The sequence below is a fragment of the Helobdella robusta genome, assembly GCF_000326865.2.
Source record: "Helobdella robusta unplaced genomic scaffold HELROscaffold_1, whole genome shotgun sequence".
NCBI classification, from domain to species: Eukaryota; Metazoa; Annelida; class Clitellata; order Rhynchobdellida; family Glossiphoniidae; genus Helobdella; species Helobdella robusta.
Genome location: NW_008703570.1, coordinates 2,297,813 through 2,323,693, shown reverse-complemented (window position 1 = coordinate 2,323,693; position 25,881 = coordinate 2,297,813). Strand labels below are relative to the sequence as shown.

Sequence of the window (25,881 nt, the reverse complement as noted above, 5' to 3'; positions counted from 1 at the left end):
TATATATATATATATCATGAAAATCACAGCATATTCCGCGTTAGTTAGCTTTCTGTAAATTAAACTGTAATTTAAAATTTGAAATTTTCATTAATAATTGCATTTCTGAGCCTTAATCCAATATATATATATATATATATATATATATATATATATATATATATATATATATATAATTGGTATAATATATAATGAAAATATGTAGAATTTGATTATTCCGGTTTGATTGATTTATGTGATAAATTTTTTGTCTGTAATTGGATAATCTGAGACTTAAGCTTTTGTTTAATAACATTCAATATTTTAAAAATAAATTGCAGAAAACCAGCTCTTACGCTTATCCAACTAGATTTCAAAAGCAGAAAGAAGAATGCTGGATATTGCTTTTGGGAGACGTTGAAAATAACAGTGTATTAGCTTTAAAAAGAGTAGGCTTTGTGCAACTTGAAAAATCAATTCAAGTTTCTTTTGTGAGCCCTAAAAAATCAGGACGTCACATATACACATTATATATAATGAGTGATTGTTACGTAGAACTGGACCAACAATATGATATATTTTTTCATGTTTTATAATGATATCCTTATTTAATTTATCTGTTACATTATTTATTATCAAGTTGCATTGTTGAAAAAACTTAAACAATACAAAATCTGTGTTTGATCACTTCTTTTCATTTGTTATTTTATATTTTATTTTATCAATCACTTTTGTTGATTAAAAAGAAATATCGATTATTTGTCTAGTTTAATGTCAATAGCAGCCAAGGTTTACAACCGAGTTCTCCTTAATACAAGTTCAAATCTCCAACAAATTTTCATTCTTTTCAAAATATACTTGAAAGGTTATATACTCTTTAATATATTCTTTTCAAATCTCCAACAAATTTTCATTCTTTTCAAAATATACTTCCCAACATTACCTTTATCGACTTTTAAAAGGCATACGATTCATTCTACAGAGAAATGATTCGCAATCCCACGACACTACGGCATTCCATCAGAAATCGTTGCTGCAATTCGAATACTCTACGATTCGTCAACTAGCAAAGTACACCTATCCCCCGATTTACACGGCTTTTGTTTTACACGTTTTCGCATTTTACACGGTTTTCCAAATAAGTTTTTTTTGTTTTTATCGCCCTCTACTAAATGCTACTGTGATTGAACACGTGCTTGCTTGGCTCAATATGAAGAATTTTAAAGATCTTACAAAAAATTTGAAGCAATTGTTAATAACCGATTTTATTACCATCTCTCATAATGTAAATATTTCTGCTTCAAACATCGAATCGGCACAAATAACTTGGAGCGATGAAAGTGAATTCTAACCTTCGATTCCGAAAAAAAGAATGAGAGTAATTTCTGATAGTGATGAATGATAATAAAACACCTTTGGTTTTATTTTTTGTTCTTCTGCTTAATGTATTGCAATTAAATAAAAAAAAAACAGTGTTTCCGTAATATATTACATACTTTAACCTGCCAATGCATTTTATTTTTATTTCTTTGTATACCTAAAAATATTGAAAAAAATCACAACTGTTAAATAGTAAAATTATGCATTTTCTGCAAGCTTTTCGATTTACACGGTTTTGACAAAAATTTTTAATTTTCGATTTACACGTTTTTCTCAGGAACGTATCTACCCTGTAAATCGGTGAATTTGAGGGCGGCGAACAATCAAACAAGTTGTACTAGCTCCATTCATCATCATCATTGTTTTACCTTTCAAAACGGACAGAAGGCGACTTGGGTTATATCACCCATTGAGCAAGCGAAACACAGGCTACATCAAACAAACAAATATTTGACATTTTTATTTCCTCAAATCAAAAAAAAAAATCAAAGAAATGAGATCAATTAAAATAAATGATTTGGAAATCGAAAAAAAAAATGGTTTTCTTGTAATGATTACCAGTGGCAATTGTAAAAATGAGAGCATATTTTAAATATTTTTATACATGTAAACTCACATTCATATTACAAATCCTAAAAAAAAACTAAAAATGGAATAAAAATTATTAAGTAATCAACTCTTTTACATTTTTACCAGAATGTCGTTTGTAATTTGTAAAACACATATATATAGACCCACGCAAAATATCCTTATTGATACTACACACATACATGTACACACACACGTACATAAACCCACACAAAAAGTTTAGGGGGTTTAAATGTTAAAAAGTAACATTTTTTAAATTTTGCCGCGGATTTTGCTTCCTTCAAATATTTAGGTAATTTGTTCCACGTCTTAGGTCCGACGTCTTTTATGCTACTATTGATAAGTTTCAATCTGTTTTTTTCAATATAAAATGTTGAGGTATGTTTTGTGTGTTTTAACTGGATTGCGTTACTATAAATAAACAGATTATTAAAATTTTTTGGAATTAAGTTATTAATAAATATAAATATTGAGATGCATGTGTAATAAATTTGTTTTATTGAAAGTAGTTTTGCAATCTGAAAATAATTAAAGGTGTGGTCATTAAATTTCAAATCGAATAAAATTCTTATAAAACGTTTTTGACATTTTAACAGTGAATATAGCAGATAAGCAGAACTATTTCCCCATATGATTCCGCAATAATGAATATAAGGATATATAAAGCTATAATACAAACTTTTTAATATTGTGGAATTAATCTTATTTTTGATTTTATAAAGTATACCTATGTATTTATCGATTTTTGATTCAAGATTTTCAATGTGGTAGGTTAAGACAAATTTTCTTGCAGAACTAAACCAAAAAAAACAACTTGATTGGTTCTATTTAATTTCACATTACTAGACACAAGGTCCAAGTCCGAGAAACTATTGGTTAAAATCTCTGGTCCAAATATAACATAGGCCGATTTGAATGAATTAACCGTGGAGAACCATTCCTCGAATAATTTGAGTTCATTTTTTATGAATCTAAATCTCGTTTAATGTCATCAGAAGAATAAAAAAATGTTTGAATGATCAGCGTAAAGAATACAATTCATTTTTTTTTATAAATAGGCAATGTCGTTTATATAAATTAAAAAAAGCAAAGGGCCTAATACAGACTCTTGCGGGACTGCACACGAAACTTCACGCGTCCCACAAAAACATATTGCTTTCTTCCAGAGATATAACTCTCAAACCATTGATTTGTAATACCACGAATCCCATAATGGTGAATCCCATAAATGGTTAAGTTTATGTAACAAAATATCGTGATCAATCAGATCAAATGCCTTTGTAAGATCGAGGAATATTCCAAGAGTAAGCTTACGTGAACTCATGTTGGTTAATATATTTTGAACCAATTCTAGAATGGCTAGTTCACATGAATGGTGGGCTCTGAATCCGTACTGTTTTTCAGTGAGAACTTTTTTTTTCATAAGAAAAGAAAATAAGCGTTTGTAAACAAGTTTTTTTAATACTTTGGATAAAGGTGATAATAAAGAAATTGTTCTGTAATTATTTAAGTTATAGGAGTCATTTTTTTCATGATAGGAACAATTTTTGAGAGTTTAAAGCTTAATGGAAAAATACCTTGTTCGAGAGAAATGTTGAAAATATGAGTAAGTGGAGATAAAATTCCGTTTTTGAAAGTTTTAATTATGAATGAGTTAAGTTCATCATCAGAAGTTGACATTTTGGGCTTAAGCGAATTTATTATTTGAATAACTTCTGACCAATTTGGTAGGTTCAAGAAAAAAAGATAATAGAACGGAATTTGTAAAAATTTTTAGTTAATTCAAGGAGTCAACAGGGAAAGTGTTTCGACAAGAAAAAACTAAAAAAAAGCAATGGCAAAAAGTCTGTTGATGACCATAAAATTTTCCGTGAAAAGAACAACTAAGCAAGACGTCAAATCGCACTGGCTCGGACAGATCAGTGCAGAGAGTGGCTCACTAAAAGCAAAGGTGAACAAATAAAATCTCTGTATCGTATAGCAAAGAAAAAAAAACAAGAAATTCGTACGAAAAAACACATAGTTGGCGCCTCATGTATCAAAATCGACAAAAATGCTTTCTGTAAATCGACAAAAATGCTTACTGTAGCTTGATCTCATCTTACTCATCTTATTCAAGAACCATCTGGTTCTTGAATAAGATGAGTATTTGTTTTTCTAGCAGGGAAATCAACAATTGATGCAATTCACATCCTTTGGCAATTGCGAGAGAAGCAACTATAGAAGCAACTGCAACTATCACACATTTTTGTAGACCATGGAAAAGCATTTGATCGAGTTTTCCGTGAAGCAATCAGGTGGAGACTTCGTCGACAACTCATTCCAGAATATCCTGTTCGACTTGTGATGAAAATGTATACGAATATTACGACTCTCGTCAGCACAACGAAACACCAAGGCTCGATTCTCAGTCCACTGTTATTTGATTCTCAGTCCACTGTGATGGAACAAATCAAAAAACCGATACGCACTGGTGACATTTGGAATCTAACAATTCAATCAAGTGTCAGCTGTGTAACCAGTGGTGTCACAAAAGTTGTCCAAAAATAATTGGTCCAATTTTGTTTGTCCTGCTTGCATCAATCCACAACAACAAATACGAGATAGCAATGTTTTTGAAGCCAATAAGGTAGAGAAAATCACATCGTTTCAATATCTAGGGGATGTTTTGGATTGTACTGGAACAGCTGAAGCTGCCGTTCGATCATGCATACGTGCAGCCTGGAATAAATGGCATCTCCTTGCCTCTATATTGATGCGGCCTGACATCCCACTACCACTACGATCAAGACTTTATAAATCTGTGATACGTCCGGTCTTGTTATATGGTGCAGAAACATGGCCAATGACAACCAAACTGGAACAACAACTTCAACGAACCGACATGAAAACGCTCCGATGGATGCAACGAATTAGTCTGAAGGATCACATCAAATCTACCGAAATCCTGCGTCGTGCTGGTTTAGATGATATAAACCACGGTCTGCGGTTGTTTGGACATGTCAAACGAAGTGGAAACAGTGCTATAACTTCTCTTGCAGATGTTGAAGTTCTTGGCACACATCCCAAAGGCCGTCCAAAAAAGTCCTAGTCGCAAACAATCGAGCAAGACATGAAAGCTCTAAATTTAAATGAAATAGATACAACTGATCGTCTAATTTGGCGCAAAAAGTTGATGGCAAAGAAAACAACGTCCTACCTCGGGGAACCGGGTTTCTGGACGATAAACGAAGATTGATTGATATATATATAACTTTTCTAACCAGAATTTTCCAAGTTCATCATGAAAATTTAATGAAACGGTTGTTATCCGAATTCATCATGCAGATAAGGCTTTTTTCGAGTTTTCATAAATCATCTTCAGTGCATTTCAGTTTATATAGTTTTTTTTAAACAAAACAAAGGTCTTTAGCAAAGTTCTTTAACAAAGTTTATTAATTGGTGTCGTATTCTTCATCTTTGTTGTTGGCATTGTTGTTTATTCTGATCGCCTCCTTATTGAATCTGTATTTTCATTAGATTTTATTTCTTCAAATTCATTCATGTCTATTTCTGGTTCTTGATGCTGGTCTTAATAAAGATATCTTTTCTGATGTTGATGATTTTGTCTGTGTTTTTAATATCTACATTATTTCTATTCTTGATAAGCTTATTCCTCTTAAATCTTCTACTTATAGGCTCTATTCTTTACTCAAAATACACAATGATATCCTTCTCTCTAGTGACAATAGTAATTTTACTATTCTTCTTGCTCTTGACTTTTCTTCGGCTTTTGATACTCTTGAGGCTGCTACATCTTTCTTTTAATATAACTGATTCTTGTCTATCTTAGTTTTCTTTCTGTAATCTTTCTTTCTTCTGTAATCGTTTTACTTCAGTCGTTCTCAATAATTCTACTTCTAACTCCTCTACTTTTACTTTCGGGGTACCTCAGGGTTCTTTCCTTGGCCCTTTTCTATTTATACTCTATACTTCTGAACTACCTCGTATTATTAATAACTTTTCTAGTCAACTATATGCTGATGATTATAATATTTCTACTTCTTTCTCTCCATCTATTCTCAATAGTGTTCTTCATAATCTATCTCTATGTCTTTCTTCAATTATCGCTTGGTCTGACTCTATGTGTCTTAAACTTAATCCTTCTAAATTTGAATTAATTTGTTTTAATAAATCTCAACACTCTATTACTATTCCTCCTATTATCTTACCTGATTCTAAAATTCTTGATGTTTCTCATAAGTTTCGTAGTCTAGGTTTTATTTTTGATTCTAGTATGTCTCTTTCTTCTCAGATTAATAGTGTTGCTAGAAGCTCTAACTTTCATCTACGTAGAAAAAAAACTTTTGCTTTTTCTTGATGATCCTACTTTTCTCCTTTGTGTTACTTCGTTAGTCTTATCTAGGATTGATTATTGTAACTCGCTCTACTATGGTCTTCCTGACTCTATACTCTATCCTTTAAGTAAAGCTTTTAACTCTGCTGCTTGTTTAGTTGCTCGTGCCCCTTTCTTTTCTCATATTTTCCATATCTTGCTCTCTTGCACTGGCTACCTATAAAATATAGAATAATTTTTAAAATTTGCACGTTTATGTATAATTCTCAATCTAAATTATTTTCAAAGTATTTATCAGATATATTAATTGAACCTAAACGCCCCGGTTTACGATTGTCTTCTTGTTCTCGCTTTTTCTTAACTCGTGTTAAACACACTTTTGCCAAATCTGCTTTTGCTTTTTCTGGTCCTTTTCTCTGGAACTCTCTACCTACTTCTCTGACTACTTCTCCGTCACTTGCAAAGTTCAGAGCGGATCTCAAGACCCATCTGTTTTCAAAATTCATTGAGGAGCGCTGTTAAACATCGATAAATGGGATCACTGTGATGCATATATAAATATGTAAGTTATTAACTTTAATTGCTCCATCTCTCTCAAGAATTAGAAGTTAAAAGGAAGGTAGTTCTAGATTTGTCCAATCAACTAACTGAATTGTTGAATCAATGGGATCACTGTGATGTTGATTGCAGTGTCAAGAATGAATTAAACTTATGCCGGAAAGAATTTATAAATGCATATATGCAGCATGAATTCGGAAAATAAGTTTACGTTCACCAATAACTTAAGTGAGAAAAATTGAAAAAACGAACTACAAACATATTAACGCCAAACATTCGGTAGAATTTATAGAATATTGTAAAAATTATATATATATGTGTTGGTAATAGACCATAATTTTTACAATATTCTATAAATTTTACCGAATGTTAAATTGGAAGTTAACTAACGCCGAACATGCTGTGATTTTCATCAATAATATATATATAAATATATATCAATCATGAAAAATAATTGCCTTCCTGCAACTACTCAACTACAACAAAGTCATCTAATATATGAATATAAATGCTCCGTCGGTGAATGTTCGCATCGCAACAATGCTTCATATATTGGAATGACAACTACCACATTGTCAAGACGATTGACCATGCACCTACAAGATGGAGCAATTAAACAACATTATCAACAACAGCATAACATCACTTTAACACGACAAATGTTAAATAACACGCAAATAGTTTATTGTAATAACAACATCACAAACCTGAAAACCATGAACATTCAAGTACAGTCTAACAACATTCTACCTTCAAATAGACTACTAAATAAAAACAACAATCATAATTATAACAACAACAATTACAACAACAGCAATAATTATAACAATGTTATCACCAACAATATTGATGATGTAAACAACAATCATACCAATAGTGACAACTTTAACAACAACATCAACAACACCAACAACAACATCAACATCAACAACAACATCAACAATAACAACAACAACAGTGCCAACACTGTAGATACCAATGCTACAACCTACAGCGCAAATATCAGTTGCAATTGGAACATCATCAATAGTGACAACCCTAACAACATCAACAACAACAACATCAACAACAACAGCATCAACAATAACAACAACAACAGTGCCAACACTGTAGATACCAACGCCACAACCCACAGCGCAAATATCACTTGCAAATGGAACATCATCACAAGAAGCAAGAAGAACCACAGCGATGATAATAATAATAATAACGTTATATTAAATAATAAATAATAATTTAATATTGTTAAATAATAATAATAATAACGTTTTTAAATATTGTCAAAATAATATTAATAATATGTAGTTAATTAAATAAATTAATTCGCGCTTCTCGGCTGAGCGTTGATATTTACCTTAACAACCATAATATAAACAATCTTGCCGTTAAAATTTTAAAAATCGCGTTTTATATTGTTTATAGTTAAATTTATTTCATTGGTTTTCTGTTTTAATTAAATAATTTATATAAATTAATAATTACTTGTTCCTTTATATCAAATATCTTACATAACTTATATAAAATGCACTGAAGATGAGTTATTTATAACTCGAAATAGCTATTTGCAAATTTATTTAATAAAAAAAAAAATTAAAAAAAAAAAATTTTAAAAAACAATAAAATGTTTAATTTCTCTTAAATTAATAAATTAAAAAGAAATATAAAAAAGTTGAACAATGTTGAAAGTAGTGTTGAATTTTTGAAATGTTGCGTTAACAACAGTCTGTTACCAAAATATAAATATATATATATATATATATATATATATATATATATAATATATATATATAATTATTATTAGGAAATTTATAAAATTGGGGTATTCTCACATGGTTATTATAACGATTTATATAACCTCTAGGTTAGTAAGTTTTAAGATCTTTCTTAAATTGACTTAAAGACAAGCATGAAACACTATAACATTTGTGAAGACCATTCTAAATCAACGGTCTACAAACAGAAAAATCCCTCGACCCTGTCTTATGTCTTAATGGCACCGTAAAAATGTTAAAAACCTTTGAACAAAGTTTGTATTCGTGTGATGTTACGTCTATTGGTGTGCATTTATCAATTAGATATTGTGGGGCCATGTTGTTTAAACATTTAAACGTTAAAACGGAAATTTTGTAAGTCAATCTTTTGTGGACAAGTAGCCAATGCAAAGTTTGCAATATCGGGCTGACATGATCAAACTTGCGACCACCAACAGGCGCGGTCACTCATATTTATGAAATGATCATTTTTTGTTGATGGAAAATTTCTTTTAAGATTATTTAGTTTTTTAAATATTTGTGCTGCTCCAATACGTTTTTGGTTGTTTGAAGCGTTATTAAGGTAGATGTTAATGTTGTTCTTAAGTTTCTGGCTATAATTTTTGTTGGTCGATTCTTGTTGGCAACTTTCTAGATGTTCTTTGGTTTGAGCAAATAATTTCTTTTTTTTTCTAAATTTATTATTAAGATTAGAGTTAACATCACTTTCATCAGTGACGACGCATTTAGTCCATGTCCTTGATAGAAATTTTGGGTTTAGAGTATCATAAATACAATTATTTATAAAGATCACTGCATTTTCGGCATTATTCAACTTGTAGTTGAGTTTCTCAATTTTTTTAACGAGACTTTTATCGTCTTGATGAAGTTTATTAAAGTCAAATAAAAAACTTTTAATATTTGACTTTTTTGACAAAACATTTTTAATAACGTTATTACTACGGAATTCCCATAGAGCTGATCAAAGCGGGAGGACCAATTGTATGTAATGAGATTCACAAAATCTGCCAAAAAATCTAGTACAGTGGAAAATGGCCAGAAGATTGGTGTAAATCAATCTTGATTATGTTGCCAAAAAAAGGAGACCTGAAAGACTGCAACAACTACAAATCAATAGCACTGATCCCTCATATGTGCAAGATCATGCTGACGATCTTGAAAGAACGATTGGAGAAAAACATAGAGCAGCATTTAGGAGAGGAGCAGGCAGGTTTCAAAAAGGATAGAAATACAGTCCAGCAAATCCTGATGTTGAGACTATTGTTGGAAGATGCAGGAAGCAGAGGTCAAACAACTTTTCATTGTTTTGTGGATTTTAAGAAGGCGTTTGATTCAGTCTGGCACGAAGGTTTGTGGGCAGCTTTGGAAAGTATGGGAGTGTCAACAAAAATGGTAAGGGTGCTGAAAGGGCTTTATGAGGAGTCAACAATGGCGGTAAAGGTAGGTACAGAGCTGGGAGACTGGATCAAAGCGAGCATAGGAAGTAGACAAGGAGATCCAATATCACCATTACTGTTCTTAGCACTGTTGGAAAGAGCCTTGGAAAAAATGGAGAATGCAGATATTGAAGAAATCGACATTGGAGGCAGAGTGATAAGGAACCTCAGGTTTGCAGATGATATAGATCTGCTAGCATCTAGTGCAGAGGGTCTACAGAAAGCGATCGAGTTGACGTACGATGGTGGAAGAAACCATGGACTACACATCAACAGCAGTAAGACAAAGATAATGATTTCGGAAGCAGGTGGAAACAATGATGAATTCCAGATAGGAGCAGAAAAGCTCGAACAAGTGAACCAATTTATATATCTGGGCAGCCTCATAACTGATGACAATAATTGTTCGAAAGAAATTGATAGAAGAATAGCAATCGCGAGAGGAATGTTTGCATCTTTGAAAGTAATATTGAAAAACGGTAATGTATCTACAAAAACAAAGGTAAAGATCGTAGAAGCGTGTGTGTTTTCTACATTGATGTATGCATGTGAGGCTTGGACGTTGAAGAAAAGAGACAAAGACAAACTGGAAGCATTCGAGATGCATTGTTATAGAAAGTCGCTGGGAATCAGTTGGAGACAAAAGATAAGAAACGATGCCATAAGAAAACAACTTGGAAGACAAAAAACTGTGTATGAAAGTGTCAAGGAAAGAAAGCTGGGTATCTTTGGGCACATATGCAGAATGACATACGACAGACTGATCAAAAAAGTACTGATGAGAAAGAGGGACTGGAAGAAAAAAGTTGGAAGACCTGTGAGGAAGTGGATGGATGATATCACGGAATGGACGGGGGTTGGAACATTGAGCTCAACGAAGATGGCGAGGGAAAGAAAAGGATTTTGGAGAAATAGAAGAATACCATCGGCCTCAACGGGGATCATTACAGAGGATCATTAAATGAATGAAATTGAATATATATATATATATATATATATATATATATATATATATATATATATATATATTTATATATATTGGTATAAGACCATTACGTAAACACTTTTTTATTAAATTCTATTCTTATAATTTACTATAGCGATAGAATTTAATGAAAATTATATATATATATATATATATATATATATATATATATATGTATATATTTTTTTTATATGTATATATTTTTTTTTTCGAATATATGTATATTTATATGTATCTTTTAAATTTTTGACAATATGTAATAAATTCTAACGATTTATTAGTGTTTATCAACTTATATTCGAATTTTTAAATTTGTCGTTTAATATTTAACTCACGGTTAAGATGAAGTTGACGTTGTTCATGTTCTTGTTCAACAGTAAGAACAGTTGGTTGGTCCTGGTAGTTTTTTGCAAATGCTGGTAGAAGACCGAGTTCTTGACAATATGCAATAAATTCCACCGATTTATTAGTGTTTATCAACTTATATATGAATTTTTCAATTTGTCTCTCTCTCTCTCTCTCTCTCTCTCTATATATATATATATATATATATATATATGGGTCATTCTCTGTCAACTTGAACTATGGTCCACGCCTGACCATTTACGATTTTTGAAAAATTTTAACAGTAAGTATATTTCATCGACATAATTTTTTTTTATAAAAAAAATTTCAATTTTTTTTTATTCTATAAATACTTTTCAAAATGTGTGCCAATGTAGAACGCTATATCTCTTGAACTTGCCAACATATCTTGATATTTTTTTTGCATATCAATGAAACAATATTATAATAAAATGAATAAAAATTATTGTCTCGAATTAATAGATATTTGTAAAAAACTAGAAAGTTGAATTTTTTGAAAATTTTACCGATTTCAAGGCAGTGTAGCTTGAAATCAATCGCAAAATAAAAAAATATTTTTTGTTATTTTAAAAGTACCTTATAATTGTAAATAAATCGCAAAATTTTGTTGAAGTCTGTATCAAATTGAGCTAACGGGAGTCAAAAAGTCAAAAAAATGAAAAACCCCTTTTGTTTATCGCCCTTTTTAACCACGAAGAACAAAACTTTTTTTAATTGTTTTATATAGTTTTTTAAAAGCTTAACAACATATCAAAAAATAAAAATGGCAACTTTTTTAAAAAAAATCAACTTCAAAAACAGGCAAACAATTTTTTTGAGTATCAATTTTTTTAATTTTTTTTTTCAATTTTAAATTATTATACAACGTGTTAGTGTGTTTAAAAACATAAGAAATGTTATCATCAGGTATAACAGTCAAAATATTTTTAAATGGTACATAACGATTACATTTTTAGGCCAATAAAAAAAATTGTCTGTAAGTTTTTTCAAACATTTCACTTTTAATAATTAATTTTATCATCTCTTTCTATAATTTTTCCTAAATATCATTTATTATCATAGACCCAAGCTATATACCAACCTGGTTCGTAATCGTCATTGTTGTCTTAACTTTCTTATTTATTAGAATTGTTTCATCAAAAGTTGATTATTTTTTTCTGGAATAAATGAGTTATCACTCATTTATCACCCAGCCCTTTTTTCTACTGACCTAAATCTTTTTTCAAAAATCCCTACTTGTTATTTTAATTTTTTTTGTCCACCCAAAAAAATTTAATACCTTTTATTTCCGAATCAGTGTATGTGTAAAAATTTCTGGCGTTTTTTTGATGATGCTTGCTAACTAACTCTTGAAACTAATCTTTTTGATGTCCCTTTAATACCATCGCAAGAACTTTTTCCATGAAAAATTGCAAAAATGTGCCATTCTGCTTTTTATCCAAAATCCTTTATGGTAAATTAAAGACATTCAATCTCGCGTTCCAAATCAACTAAATTTTTAAGCATACAGATTAAAGATAATCTTTTATGGGAACCACACATCAATTCTATAGTTATAAAGCTCAATAAATTTTTGGAACATTGCAACATTTATTGCAACATCCTTTGGGGTAATTGTCCAGAAAATATCTTAAACAGCTGTCAAAATCGATTAATACGCATACTTTTAAATTTCCCTTTAAGTTGCCACGTTAGCCACTACTACTCCAACATAAATTTTCTCAAAATCAAAAACATCCATGTTTATATGGTTGCGATTTTTGTGTACAAGTTTCTAAATCACATGCTCACAAAAATGTTTTTACTAATAACACCTCAATTCATTCAAAAAACCTGAGACACACTCTAGTTTTATACAAAAACCCAGCAAGAATAAAACTGATACAAATAAGTTTAAACCTCAGCGAGCCGAAAATAAGACTGTCAATCTTATTCATGCATTTAATATTTAATTCCTAAGTACTGAAATATTTATATTTATTTTCCTAAATAACTCTAGATTTGTAAACTGGTGGCCTGCACAAGGCATTAATCTATCTCTTTGGTCTCCCGATTATTTTATCTCTTGCATGATTCGATACTGTTTGATTTGATTAAATGAATAAATTGATTTTGATTTGATTTTGATTTGAAATTAGAATTTTTTTTGTAAATTTTGTGTGTTGACCATCAGAAGAATATTTAAATCAAAGTAACGATATTCAAGTTTTGTTTTATATAATTAATTAAATGTTTCAAAAAAACATAAACTGCGAAAACATTGAAATCAAGACATTCGTTAATCATGCAAATGCTTTTGACAGACAAGTTTTCATCGTCGCCATAATTAAGAATGATTGGGTGAAGAGTAACTTGCGTGTTGCTCAAATGTTGACTTTAGATTGCATCCTGTATCATCACTAAATAATTTTCAATTTTCAGCAAAAACCATTAAAGCAATACACTCTGAACTTTTTAAATTTTCATTAGAATCGCTAAAATATTTTGATTGTTCTTTGCTTATGTTATAATGCGATGACAACTCGTAAGTTTTTGTAAAAATCTCTGAATGAAACTGTCAACCGTATTTTCTACAAAAATCAATGAACCGCAATTATTATCATGGGACCATTGATAAAAATTGATTGTGTTGTCAACTGAATTACCAACTTCTTCTGAAATAGCTTTTAGGTTAGTTTTGGTGCTCATTTCTCCTGGGTATTTTTTACGTCTGTGTAACATACATTCTTATACATTCTTTTGAATTAATATGGTATACTAATTATTTCAGCCCAGATTTGTAGCAAAGATTCAATGACACATTTTCAAGCATGGGTTTTTCCAACTTTCATTGCTGCTCTTTGGTCCCAATAGAGGTTTTTGATAATTCTCATGTCTTTTCCATCAATGTCCAAATTTCCAATATTTTCATAAGCTCCACTGGCTTCACGCTATCGAAAGGTTTGGAGTATTCGAAAACACATATAAAACGCATTTTTATCGTTCGAATTAAAAGTTACGATCGTATATTTACTAATTTCGGTACACTGCTTTTATTTAAAATGTTAAAATTTTTTTTTTTTAATTGTTATTCAATGTGGTAATTAATTACTTTTATTTGGTATCAATTTGAAAAATAAAATTGTCATTACCAAAAATAATTAAAAGTTGAAAAAATTGAGGTTCTTCAACCCATAAAAAAGTGTTGTATGTTGGTAAAAAGGCCTCCCCTTGATTCTACATATATGAATATAGCTTGTTAGCTTTTCATAAATGTTGTGTTTATGTTACACACCTGTGTAATGCTATCTGAGATAACCGGCGTTATTTTTTAAAATTGCAGTTTGTGTTTCTGTCGTGATTCGTTTCCATTTCTTCGATTAGGCAGTGGAGTTTTAAATTTGTTTAATGAAAAATCAAACGAATGCTGATATGTCTTCTCAGGGTTCCTTGGCAAAAAATGATATTGAAAAAAATTTATATCCACATTCAATAGTTTGGACACCTATTCCTATTCTCACGTATGTTTTTTGCTGGGGGCTACGTCTGTAGTAAAAACCGCTGTGTTGTGTATATTATTAATTAATATTTTTTTGAAAAATTGTCACGACTGTGGTAAATTAAGAGTCTGACCAATTGGCTGAATGTCTGAGTGGTTTATGTTTAGTTTTTTAGAGTTTATCTGTTTATCTTTTTATAGTTTATATTTTTATACTGCATTAAAAATTAAATCGTTGACAGATATCAATTTAATTAAATATTAATTTGATAAATGGTCGTCATGATTATGAATATTACATTGGCTAACTGTGTATGTATATTATGTTGTTAACTGATTGGTAATATTATGTTGGCTGATTATGATTAGGTTATTGCTTATTGGGATATTATGATGGCTGATTGAGATATTATGGTGGCTGGTTGGGATATTATAGTGGTTGATTTGGATATTATGGTGGCTGATTGGAATATTATTATAATATTTCTAATTAGTCAACTTAATACCTACAATTAGCTAACATAATATTTACAAAGTTTAAAACCTACAGCAATCTGTCAACAATTTTGATGCAATAAGCCACTCAACCAATAAAGCCACTGCCAGTTGGCCAGACTGGTAAATTAATGCGGCATTTTTTACTTCATCCGCGGTGAGTACCACAGGTATTCATGAAAATGTACTATAGTACTGAGTCAGGTTGGCTGACTTAAGGCTGGCTGATTTGGCTGACTTACTTGCAGAAGTTGATGTTTGTTAACATATAAATATATTAAGGTGAAGTACCAAAAATCTTTTAATGAATTTAACAATATTACAGAATATTTATTTATGATGTGTATTTAATAATTTAAAAATAATTTTGAAAAAATGCAAAATGTGACAAAATCACATTAGAGTGGCTGATTTACTTTATATGTACTTTGGCTGACTTAACAAAAACACATTTTATAATCGCAATTAATGTGTTAAAATATAATTAAAAATTATTTATATTATGTTTTTGATCAAAAATGATTTTAAAATGACGTGAAACATCGCAACAACATCACAAAAACTTATAATGGCTGCCTTTTTTTTTAAAATTGATTTGGCTGATTTTTCTCAAAAAAATAGTTTTGCTCAATTCAATCAAAACAATATGTTATAATATAATTAAAAACTTATTTATCATATGCATTTAATCAAGAATTATTTAAAAATAATGTGGACCACTGCAAAAACATCACAAAATATAGACTGACCTGTGCACAATTGATCAATCAATCAATAATTCATTTGTTCATTCTTTCATCGTTTGTTCGTTCGTTCATTCATTCAGTACTTAGGAAATAATTTAGATTACATTGTACATTAATGTTTAAATTTAAAAAAATTGTTCTATATTTTATATGTAGAACGATATGGAGATGTATGCGAAAAGATAGGGACATGAATAACTAGTTGAGCAGTGGAGTTAAAAGCTTTAGTTAGACTATAGTAGAGCGAGTTACTATAATCAACTCTAAATAAAACAGATGAAGTAACAAGTAAGAGAAGAGTAGAATTGTTAAGAAAAGCAAAAGTTTTTTTATTTTACTTAAATGAAAGAACTTTCAGAAACACATGAAAAAAGAATGTAAGATAAAACCTAGACTACGAAACTTATGAATAGAATCAGGTAAAGTAATAGAAAGAATAGTAATATAGTGTTGTTTATATTTATTAAAACATATTAATTCGAACTTAGAAGGATTTAGTTTAAGACAGGGGTGTTTAACTTTTTTCAATGCAAGCCACTTTTACTATACAAGACTGCTGCGAGGGCCAGTCATCATCAACAAAAAATATTTCATGATAGATTATATATATATATATATATAATTATATATATATATATATATATATATATATATTAGGTTGAGACTATCTGATTTACAGTTTAAAAATATCACAGTATTGCATACGTTGCTCAGTTTACAATTGAATTTTTCAATTTTTTGTACGTCGAATTTCAGTTCATTATCAAGTTTATCAAGTTTGTCCAGTTCATAAACAAAATTTTTATTCATTTTTTGCATTTTCGTTTAAATATTTAAGTACATTCCAACATAAAAAACTTTTTTTCGGCAATCATTTGTAATCATCAATGTTGAATACAGATTTTGTTTTATGTGCCTGTTTATATAGGGTTTGAGTGACTTTGTTACTGTTTCTTCACTAAGTAAATTTGTTAAAATTCTGACTTTGTTACTGAGTGTTTCCACTAAGTGAATTTATTCGAATAGTGAATTTGTCAGTCGGTAAGACTCCAGAAGCGTGTTGAACCTCGAACCACTACTAATGTCAAAAAGAAACAGAAAAACTATTAAGAATGTGTACAATGATGGCTCTATTCAATGTACCAAACAAGAAATTATAAAAAAAGACTAATGGTGTTGCGATGGGCTCTATATTGGGAGTACTCTGCAAATTTCTATGTCGACCACCTCGAGGAAGCAATATTCAACAAAAAGCCACGGCTCAAACCCCTTATATACTGCCGATATGTTGACGACATTTTTGTCACAGTATGATAGTATTGAAAGTATCAAAGAATTGCTTAATGACTTCAACAAATCAAAGTTGAAATTTACAATAGAGAAGGCAGAAACAACAAGCTACCATTTCTGGATGTTTTAGTTCAAAGCAACGATACCGAATTTAAGACGTCGGTTTACACATAGGCCTCAAACAAAGGTTTATGTCTAAACAGAAGAAGTGAATGCTGCGAGAAATACCTGGAAAGTACCATCGCGTCGTTTGGAAACCTTGCGTATACACATTCATCGGACATAGAAGACAGAAACAAAGAAATACAAAGAATCTCCAACCTCCTCATCAGTAATGGCTATGAAAGACCATTAATAGAAAAAGTGATCCAAATAAAATTAACTTAAATAGCAATGTAAACAGAAACATCATAATATACTACCAGAACCCATGTCGACAGCGTTTTAACAGGATGAGGAAATTATGAAAAGAGTTTTTAGAAACAATGTCAAACCAATTAATGAAAAGAAACTGTTAAACTTAAGATATATTACACCAGCAATAAAATTTCATCTTTATGAACAACAAGCAAGCAAAAAAAATTAATAAACCATAGTTTACTTATTAGTGTACTAATCAGTAAACTATGTGTTAGTGTACTTAGTGTACTCATACAAATGCAAAATTGGTGAGTGTGGGCACCAAAACTCTTAATACATCGGGGATGACAACAACCAAATTATCAAAAAGGTTTACCATGCATGTTCATTCAGGAGCAATAAAAATAGCCTGAAAGAGAAACATAACACGAGAATCATCAGAGAAAATCAGTTGTCAATAACGTAGAAATAATTCACTAAAACAATCCACACATTGCTGAATAAAAATTTGGTTTATGAACTGAACAAACTTGATAATTCGCTGAAATTCGCTTTACAAAAAATTGAAAAATTCAATTGCAAATTGAACAACGTATGCAATGCTGTAATACTTTTTTAATTTTGCATATAAATAAAAATAAATATATATATTTATATGTAATTATCGCTTTTTATTTGGTGAAACTCAAAAGCGCTACTGAATCATAGACAAATAAGACGGACGTTCATTGTGCAAATAAATAAGTTTTAAGCTGACTTCGAAATTGTAACTATATGGTACGTTAGGGTCACGTAAGTAAGGAGGCAAACCATTCGAAACAACCGGGCCAAAAACCGCAGTTACGGGAACCCGTCGCTAACTTTGTAGACGGGATAAAAAAATTGCGCTCGGTTTATCGGAAGGAATAATTTGAAAAATGAGATTTGTATGATTCCAATCTATCGATGAGATAGGGAGGTGCTGCATTATTGACACATTTAAACATCAAAACTGCTATCTTGAAGAAAACACGTTTCTCAACCCTCAACCAGTGCAACCTATCCAAAATAGGTGTAACATAATCGAACTTCGAACCACCCAAAACCAGCTTGGCCGCACGATTCTGTATTGACTGAAGCTTTGAAAACACCTTTTGGTGACACCATAAAAAAGACTATTGCAATGGTCCAGTCTGAGAAAAAACGAAAGAGGAAACCAAACTTTGAAGAACAGATGTGCTTAGTGATTTTCTGACATTGCGTAATAAACGTAGCTGGTTGGAACAGATCCTCATTAATTATTGATATGTAAATCCATCTTTAGGTTTGAGTCAATAACAACTCCAAGACTACGGACAGATGTGGAAAGATCAATGATGTTATTGCCAATGAGGTCTCGTGGCCGAGTGGTTAGCGTGTCTGTCTACCACTCTTACGACCCGGGTTCGAATTTTGCAGTTTCTACAGGTTTATCCGGGTAGCGACTCCCGGTCAACCCAGCCGTCCATCCTTTCGAGGTTGGTAAATGGGTAGACAACGTAAGTTGTCGCATGTTGGCCGGCGAGATGGCTCAGTGGTTCAAATGCGCGCTGAGTCAAACATCTCAATGGCTATCATATACTCAGCGTATATGATGCGGTGCTTGCGCGTGCACATAAAATAAATGTGTACGTCGTATGAAAAGGATAAACAGCCTTTGTGGCGAAGATGGCTGCTTCATATCATTGGTTGAAGATATGAAGAACACAATAAAGATATATAGATAATATATCTGTAACATTGTAAGTGGTTCTGCGTATGTCAGAGCTGCAATAATGAAGATTAATAAAAAAAAAATACAGATTGATGAAATTTTGACTTTTGACAGCTGCTGCCATGAACCACCGGTAATATTTGTGTCTTAGATTGATTTAACTTTAACTGATTCATACTCATCCAAGAGCAAATTTCGATAAGACAATCGGTTTATTCAGAGAAGCATCAATCGAATCAACAAAACAAGATACCAACAACTGAATATCATCAGCAAAGGCGTGAGAGCTGAACTCATATTTTTGAATGATATCAAAAACATCAGCAGTGTACATTTTTTTTTATTATTCTTTAAAAATCAGGATCTGACAGACGCAGATAAACAAATAAGTGAGAAAATAAATACAAAAATTGAGGAAGAGAAATGATAAAACATGAAAAATAAAATATGTTAGAATAAAATAAATAATAATAATAAGAGAAATAAAAGAAAGTAATTGACGATGGAATATAAAATGAAGTAACAGCAAATTGATAGACTAGATGGTGACTTAGTGAGGTGATAGATAAATAAAGGCTAGGCCTGTGTGTGAAAAAGTTTAATGAGTATTAATATATTTGATGACTTAATGATGACTTAATGATGACTTAGTGAGTTAGTGAGATGATCGATAAAAGTGAGGTGATCAATAAGTAAAAACTAGTTCAGTAATGGTGAGGTATTCTCAAGTGCTAATATGTTTAAGGTGTCTTGTGATGAAGGTCTTTTCCTGGTATGTAGATTGGGCGACGACTTGATATTTATATTTGCGCTGACGAAGGTTGTGTGTTGTAGTTTTGATTGGTGGTAGCAGAGGATGATGTGGTTGTTGTTATTTTCTACTTTTTTGAACAGTCTTGAATTGAGTGGAAATAACAGAGAAATAACATAAGAAATAACAGAGGTCCCAACACCAAAAGATAATTTGTTTACGTCAAAGAGAGTGTTGTTATAAGAAACCTGCTGGGTGCGGCCCAAAAGATAGGAAGAGAACCATAATAAGACTGAATCAGAGAAGAACAAATTTGTGGAGTTTATACACGAGACGAGTATGATCGACACAATCAAATGCAGCACTCAGAAACACAATGTGCTTCTAAAAAGAAACACATTGATTTTCAATTGAAGAAAATAATTGGGAGAAAATATCAATGAGTGCAGTTTCTGTGGAAAAATATTGGCGATAGCCAGATTGATTCTTTGGTAACAAATTGTTATTGTTTAAATGCTGTAACAATTGTTCAATAACAACTCGTTCAATGACTTTAGAAATGAAAGAAAGATTAGAGGTAGGACGGTAATTTGATAAAACGTTGTCATCCAAATTTAATTTTTTAAGAAGTGGGGTTACAATAACATTTTTCAAAGGGCTGGGAAAACCGCCAGTTGATAAACATTGGTTGACAAAAATGGCAAAACAGATCTATAAATTTTTTTAAATAAATATGTTGGAATCAGATCAAGAGAACAAGAACTACTAAGGGAGTCACAAACTATTTTACGCAATTCATCTGGAGTGCACATTTGAAAATGGGAAAAATTAACAATTGAATCAGGTAAGACAACCCTAGAAATATATTCAAACTGGACTGGTTTGTTAGTATTTTCTATAGTCGTGCTACGAATATTATTGATTTTATTGATAAAAAATGTAATAAAATCATTGGAGAGAAATCATTTGATTGGTTCAATCAATCTTCGTTTTGCGTCCAGAGACCCGGTTTCCCGAGGTAGGACGTTGTTTTCTTTGCCATCAACTTTTTGCGCCAAATTAGACGATCAGTTGTATCCATTTTATTTAAATTTAGAGCTTTCATGTCTTGCTCGATTGTTTGCGACCAGGACTTCTTTGGACGGCTTTGGGACGTGTGCCAGGTACTTCAACATCTGCAAGAGAAGTTATGGCACTGTTTCCACTTCGTTTGACATAACCAAACCACCGCAGACGGTGTTGCCGGCATTCGTCCTTTATATCATCTAAACCAGCACGACGCAGGATTTCGGTAGATTTGATGTGGTCCTTCAGACTAATTCGTTGCATCCATCGGAGCATTTTCATGTCGGTTCCTTGAAGTTGTTGTTCCAGTTTGGTTGTCATTGGCCATGTTTCTGCACCATATAACAAGACCGGACGTATCACAGATTTATAAAGTCTTGATCGTAGTGGTAGTGGGATGTCAGGCCGCATCAATATAGAGGCAAGGAGATGCCATTTATTCCAGGCTGCACGTATGCGTACTCGAAAGGCAGCTTCAGCTGTTTCAGTACAATCCAGAACATCTCCTAGATATTGAAACGATGTGACTTTCTCTTCCTTAATGGCTTCAAAAACATTGCTATTTCGAATTTGTTGTTGTGGATTGATGCAAGCAGGACAAACAAAATTGGACACTTTAGATAAAGTACCAATTATTTTTGAACAACGTTTGTGACACCACTGGTTACACTGCTGACACTTGATTGAATTGTTACCTACACCAGCTTTACAAACTGAACAGGGCCATCTTCCAGTAGCTGTGGATTGGATGGGTTCACCAGTGTTCATTGCTTTGGTTTTGCTGATGTTGACATTGAATCCATGATCGGCGAGTCTGGTGTTCCAATCTTCAAACATCTATGCTGCATTCTGCTCAGACGTGGCTGTTAAAACGATATCATCAGCATATACTAGATTCCAAATGTCACCAGTGCGTATCGGTTTTGTGATTTCTTCCATCACAGTTATAAATAACAGTGGACTGAGAATCGAGCCTTGGTGAACTCCAACGCCGATGTCAAATGCATCTGTGTTTCCAACAGTTGTGCAGACGAGAGTGTTATTATTCGTATACATTTCCATTACAAGTCGAACAAGATATTCTGGAATGAATTGTCGACGTCGACTCCATCTGATTGCTTCACGGGGAACTCGATCAAATGCTTTTTCAAGGTCTACAAAAATGTGTGATAGTTGTTGATGTTTTGCCTTTGTATAGCGGGACTGTCATGCTATAGTTCCATTCAGTCGGCGTTAAGCAATTTCTCCAGATTTTGACGGCAAAGTTGTAGTAACGTTTGGATACCTGCAGTACCAGATTCTTTGATAATGTCATTTGTGAGTCCAGAGGGTCCTGCTGCCTTTCCATCCTTCATAGCTTTCAGTGCTTCTGTAAGCTCCTTTACAGTGATGTCTGGAATCGGACCTTCGATGGGTGGAGCGTTAAAGTTGACATTGATGTGATTTGTTTCATTTAACAGACGGTTGAAGTATTTTCTCCACTAAAGCTTGATCTCATCTTGTTCAAGAACCATCTCATTTTTGTCGTTTTTTATACAAGGGCACCAACTATGTCTTTTTTCGTACGCTTTGCTTTTTTGCTATACGATACAGAGATTTCATTTGTTCACCTTAGCTTTTAGTGAGCCACTCTTTATACTGATCTGTCCGAGCCAGTGCAACTTAACGTCTTGCATAGTTGTTCTTCTCACGAAAAATTTTATGGTCATCAACAGACTTTGATTTTTGCCATTGCTTGTATGCAACTTTCTTTTCAGCTATTGCATTTTGTACACTGTCATTCCACCACCAAGTGTCACGTTCATGCTGACATTTTGTACCAGTTTTCCCACAAACTGTAGTTGCATCGTTTATCAAAACGGTTTTGTATATACTCCAATCTGAACTAGATTGCGGTTGATGGTCTAACTGTGTGGCGACAATTTGTTGAAATTTTTCTCGATGAATATTGCTTTTCATCTTCCACGTTTTGATTCTCCGAGGCATTTGTTTTGATTTATGTTATGACAGTTCGACAACCAGGTCTGTCACAGGGAGTCTATGTTGGGCGACACATGATTTGCCAGGTATAACATTGACATTTTTGAATAACCTTCAGAGTTGTTGCTTGTCAGCGAAGAAGTCAAATTGCGTGGCTGATGGTCCATTTTTGTATGTTATGAGATGTTCCAACCTCTTTCTAAAATATGTGTTCAATAAACAAAACCCGTTACTTCCAGCAAACTCAAGGATGCGGTTGCCATCTTCATTCCGTTCTCCATAGCCAAAACCGCCATGTTCGTTGTCAAAACCATTTGTTTTCTCTCCAACGTGGCCATTGAGATCGCCTCCTATCAGGATTGTTTCAGATTTTAGTATTGTTGAGATGGTGTCAGAGAATGCAGCCCAGAAGTCATTTTTCATCTCTTCTGATTCGCCTGTCTGTGGTGCGTATGCAGAGAAAATAATCATTGTTTGCTTTTATATGCGAAGCTTGATCCACATGAGACGTGAATTAATCCTTTTAATATCCAGTACTTCTTGGGCTAGCGGTTCTCTGACAAAAATTCCAACACCATTTTTGGCCGTTTTTTGACCATTCCAGAATAGTTTTTTTTTCTTTGTCTGAGTTGACATGACAGACACCATTCGATTTTATCGGGTTTCTTGAAGGCAGCAGATGTCAATCCTTCTACGCTCGAGCTTTTTTGCAATTTTCATGTTTCGGCCAGTCAGTGATCCAACGTCGAGCGCTCCAAGTCTAATTACCATAGAGGGCCATTCTGAATTTTTCTGCAACATCCCTCCGCTATTGCATACTTCCCAGGGATTCTTGGCGCCTTTTGACCACTTAAAGCCTGCTGGGGATTAGGGGCCGTTGTTTTTCTTTGTGATGGCATAAGAGTAATTTGGGGAAAGTTTTTACATCCGGACTCTCATCCTGACGACAACCACCAGTTATAAGCGGTGGGCCTAGCCTTTTGCTCAAAAGCACGCAAGGCAGCGTGGATGCAGTTTTATGTCATGCCCAGGACCATGTCATGACCAGGACCAAGTTTTGTTAAGGGTAAATCATGCACTACAAATCTACTTGAAACCCTTGATTTTATTTTCTATAAATTGGATAATTCTGTTCCAGTGGATGTTGTCCTGCTTGATTTGGCCAAGGCATTAGATACTGAACATTATTAGCTAAATTAAATGCTTATGGAATAAATGGATTGGTGTTTAAATGGATTGAATCGTTTCTTAAAAATAGAAGAAAAAGAATACATCGTTTTAACTTTATTACTAATAAATAACTTATTATTATTTAAAATTTTTAGGTGGTTCATACCCTGCTTAGGACACATGGGAATATGCACAACTAATGGAATAATTAGGGATTTTGCTGGACCATATTATGTATCCGTTAGTAATAAATATTTTGTAAATCAAAGTAGATTGATTTGTTTCAATAATTATGCCAATTTACTGCAATTAAACTATTTCCAAAAAATGAACAATGTTTCGGTATTCAGCTAGGCTGCTCGGTTAACTCCTTCCTTAAAAGTGTCAGCTTTTTTTGTATTTTATTATATTTTCCTTGTTCAACAAAAAATTATTTCTAGAAAATTTTGTCAAACATTTGGGTTAGAAATCAAAATTAGTCTCACAATCAATCAATCTTCCTTTAGCGTCCAGAGACCCAGTTCCCCGAGGTAGGACGTTGTTTTCTTTGCCATCAATTTTTGCGCCAAATTAAACTTTATGATGGCATAGAATAATTTGGGGAAAGTTTTTACATCCGGACACCCATCCTGACGACAACCACCATTCATAAGCGGTGGGCCTAGCCTTTTGCTCAAAAGCACGCAAAGCAGCGTGGATGCAGTTTTATGTCAGGCCCAAGACTGAAAATTAGTCTCACGTTTATTTAAAATTGCTTTTAGCTTATTATTAGATTTTTTACGATTTTGGATAAATTGCAGTGAGCAAGAAGCGTAAAGGTATCAATATAGATTGTTTTTAACATTTTCTCACTCTTTTTTAATTTTCAATTGTATAACTTAGTGATTTTCCTTTTTGTTTGCTCAGGAAAATCATATGGCTTTTGGCAATCCAACCAAGTTAGATTTTTAAAAAATCAATTTTTTTTTCAATTTATTTGTAAAAAATTGGATTTTGAGATGGCATTTGATATAAAAGAGCTACTATTAACATGTAAATAATTACACTGATTCCAGAAAATAAAAACATTATGATTCTTCATTTGAATGATAATCATTATAATCTTTAGATCAAATACAGTCCAGCATACAGTAATTTTTAAAGATCTGTTTTGCCGATGCACATTAGATTGTTGAAACGACTTATTTATACATGTTAAATGTTGCAAATAAATATGGTATTTTTTATTTATTTAATGCAAAAGGAATTATAAAAATCTAAGCAAAAGTTATATATATATATATATATATATATATATATATATATATATATATATATATATATATATATATATATTAGGAAGAAGACCAAGTTCTATACAGTTGTTCAAAAAATCCACCGACGATTCAGCATTAACAGGTTTTATGGTTGATTT

The 25,881-nt window shown here is 32.1% G+C and overlaps 3 protein-coding genes across 3 annotated transcripts in view; all 3 read left to right on the top strand.

Annotated features, from left to right (window-relative positions):
* The window catches only part of HELRODRAFT_62279 (hypothetical protein), a gene marked incomplete at both ends in the record, with an annotated part of 75,728 nt that extends 75,153 nt beyond the window's left edge, over window positions 1-575 (top strand). Inside the window, one exon of the mRNA XM_009010594.1 lies at window positions 321-575. Within this exon, the coding sequence (XP_009008842.1) occupies window positions 321-575 (255 nt within the window). The remainder of the gene's footprint in view (window positions 1-320) is intronic.
* Window positions 576-7,557: 6,982 nt separating this feature from the next.
* HELRODRAFT_158550 (hypothetical protein) lies at window positions 7,558-8,073 on the top strand (the record flags this gene model as incomplete). Its single annotated transcript, XM_009010593.1, has 1 exon — window positions 7,558-8,073. One exon carries the CDS (start codon window positions 7,558-7,560, stop codon window positions 8,071-8,073), a length of 516 nt encoding a protein of 171 aa, XP_009008841.1.
* A 6,738-nt stretch (window positions 8,074-14,811) lies between these two features.
* HELRODRAFT_62632 (hypothetical protein) overlaps window positions 14,812-25,881 on the top strand; it is a gene marked incomplete at both ends in the record, with an annotated part of 48,577 nt that continues 37,507 nt past the window's right edge. The window contains 3 exons of the mRNA XM_009010592.1: window positions 14,812-14,900; window positions 24,623-24,707; window positions 25,374-25,405. Of these exons, the coding sequence (XP_009008840.1) occupies window positions 14,812-14,900; window positions 24,623-24,707; window positions 25,374-25,405 (206 nt within the window). The remainder of the gene's footprint in view (window positions 14,901-24,622; window positions 24,708-25,373; window positions 25,406-25,881) is intronic.